This window comes from Microchirus variegatus (genome assembly GCF_963457635.1).
Source record: "Microchirus variegatus genome assembly, chromosome: 23".
NCBI lineage: Eukaryota > Metazoa > Chordata > Actinopteri > Pleuronectiformes > Soleidae > Microchirus > Microchirus variegatus.
The window spans coordinates 18,587,066-18,589,565 of record NC_139824.1 but is presented as its reverse complement, the minus strand read 5'-3'; the positions used below and the strand labels follow the sequence as shown (position 1 = coordinate 18,589,565).

The 2,500-nt window shown below is 44.2% G+C and overlaps 1 protein-coding gene across 1 annotated transcript in view; it reads left to right on the top strand.

Annotated features, from left to right (window-relative positions):
• Positions 1-2,500, top strand: part of cdc6 (cell division cycle 6 homolog) — a gene marked incomplete at both ends in the record, with an annotated part of 8,122 nt that overhangs the window by 1,885 nt on the left and 3,737 nt on the right. Inside the window, 4 exons of the mRNA XM_083909673.1 lie at positions 60-323; positions 736-935; positions 1,676-1,824; positions 1,952-2,058. Of these exons, the coding sequence (XP_083765799.1) occupies positions 60-323; positions 736-935; positions 1,676-1,824; positions 1,952-2,058 (720 nt within the window). The remainder of the gene's footprint in view (positions 1-59; positions 324-735; positions 936-1,675; positions 1,825-1,951; positions 2,059-2,500) is intronic.

Below are 2,500 nucleotides of genomic sequence, written 5' to 3'. Positions count from 1 at the left end.
CGACTCATTTCTCTCTCTGTAAATCTTCTGTGTTTTTTTTTTTTTTTTTATCTCTGAAGGAGACGATAACGGCTGTAACGTGGACGCCGCCCTGCTGGGTTCGCCGCCCAAACAGAGCAAGCAGATCCTGGCTTCGCCGCGCAAGCTGGGCTTCGACGACGAGAACTCGCCGGGTTCGACCCGCCGCCGGCTGGCGTCGTCCTCGCCGCGCCGACAGCCCCTCTCTCCCGCCGCGGCGCTGTCCCCGAGGCGACAGGAAACGCCTGCCGCGAGCCCCGCTCACCAAAATAAGAGGCCGCCAGTCGTCCGGCTGTTTGCAGAAAGTATGTTTTTGTTTTATCCGAGTGTTTTTCTCTCAATTATAGAAGCATTTATTCAGAAGATGGCGGACGAAATCTACAGAGACTGAAACTAGACGTTAGAAAAACATCCACCGTTTCATGTAAATGGGGGAAAAACGATTTTCTTGACGTAGCCATGGAACAAGATATTTTCGCACTCGCTCATGCATGAAAAAACACTGTTTATTTATAATAAAAATACCATCATATATGTTTTTAACCATACCACCCTGCACCATGTATAGATAACTTAAAGAAGGTGCCACAGAGGCAGGAACTTTCTGACTGAGATCGTTGATTTGTTGATTGATAATCAAGTACCGATCGTTTGTCCTGAATTCAAAGTTCGTGGTGTTTGTCTTGACTTTTAAAACTCTCTGGTTTCTCCCTCCAGAGTCGCGGTTCCACGACGTGAAGCAGGCTCTCCACACCGCCGTGCCCGAGCGGCTGCTGTCCAGAGAGGCCGAGCGGGCGACCATTCGCTCTTTCCTGGAGGAGAAGGTGCTGCAGCGTCTGCCCGGCAGCATCTACATCTCTGGAGCTCCTGGAACCGGGAAGACGGCCTGTCTCAACTGTGTCCTGCAGGACATGAAGGTACTTTTTAACTGCCGACTGTTAAAAATGGTTTGGACCTTTGCTGCCACCTACTGGACAGTATGGGGTACAGCACGAGGCGAAGGAGGGATAGTGTAGTTAATCGGTTTGAAGCTTTTTTTCAAGATTAAAACCAGATTTCTGATTGTTTTAGCTTCTTAAGTGTGAATATTGTCTTCGTTTCTTTGCTCCAAATAACGAAGAAATCGTTAAAACTGAATAATTTTGGTTTGTGGACAAAAACAAAGACATCCGAGAACATCGTCATTTCCAGGTTTTTGACACTTTATGGACCAAATGACTAATCGAGGAAAATAATCGACAGATTCATCGATTTACTAAAATCATAATTAGTTGCAGCTCTAGCAGAGCTGTGTTCAGGGAATCGTGCTTTTACTTTGAAAGGAACGCAGGATGTGTTTGAAGTGTGCTGGCACTTTTAACTACAGAATTTAGATGTTGAATGACTGTAGTTTAGCTTATTTTGATCATGTGAAGAATAACGACAACAGAAGGAAATAATGAAAAGAAAAGAAGAGGAAAAAAAACATAACAAATACAGTTTAACGTGTCCGAAAAGGAGTAGTAAGAAGAATAAACTTATGTAATCCTACCTCTTCTCAAACTTTATCACATATTAATTTATATCTACTGTATATTTCTTATAAAAACATGAAGACGGCTGTTGCTTTCCTTTAGTTGAACAGACTAAACAGCTGTGTTGTTGATGTTGTTTTCAGGCTGAGCTGTCGTCGGTGCAGATGGTGGTTGTGAACTGTATGAGTCTGAGGAACTCTCACTCCATATTCCCACTCCTGGCCAACAAGCTGAAGGCATCAGGAGGTCAGAGCAGTCTGCAGAAGCTCCTCACGGCCCCGGGGCCCTCAGTGTGAGTAAACCTGACACGGAAGGTTTAATGTCCGCTTTAAACTGAAGATGTTATGTTTTCGTTCATGTGCAGCTTTGATGGTTTAAACATAAATAATAACCGTGGCACCATCTTCTCTGCTCCTCAGGCTTCTGGTCCTGGACGAGATGGATCAGCTGGACAGTAAAGCTCAGGACGTCCTCTACACCATCTTTGAGTGGCCGTATCTGCCCAAGTCTCGCCTCTGTCTCGTTGGTAAGTCCAGCTCCTCGTGGGGTTATATTTAAAGGTGCATTATGTAATAAATCATTAAAATCCTCCTAATGTGTCACAGAGACTCAGGAATAATGTTCATATAACAAACTGAACTCACCAACAACAACAGTACAGACAAAATATTTGCATTAAAAAAAATATTTTGCAGACTGCAAATCATGTTTATGTTTTGAAATGTTTTGGCGTCATGTGGCGCCACCTACCGCCGTCTACCAATCATTGCAGTCAGTAGAGTCTCAGCTGCCGAGCGACCACGGGTTGAACCAGTTACGTCAGAAAACGAAACCTAAAAGACTTCGGTATTTTGAATTTGAGTGTAGTAACTGTTTTTGGCCACATTCTTACATATGGCACCTTTAACCGCTGCTTAAAATGTTGAAGGAAAACACAAAGGTATATGAAATATGGCACCTGGGACGAC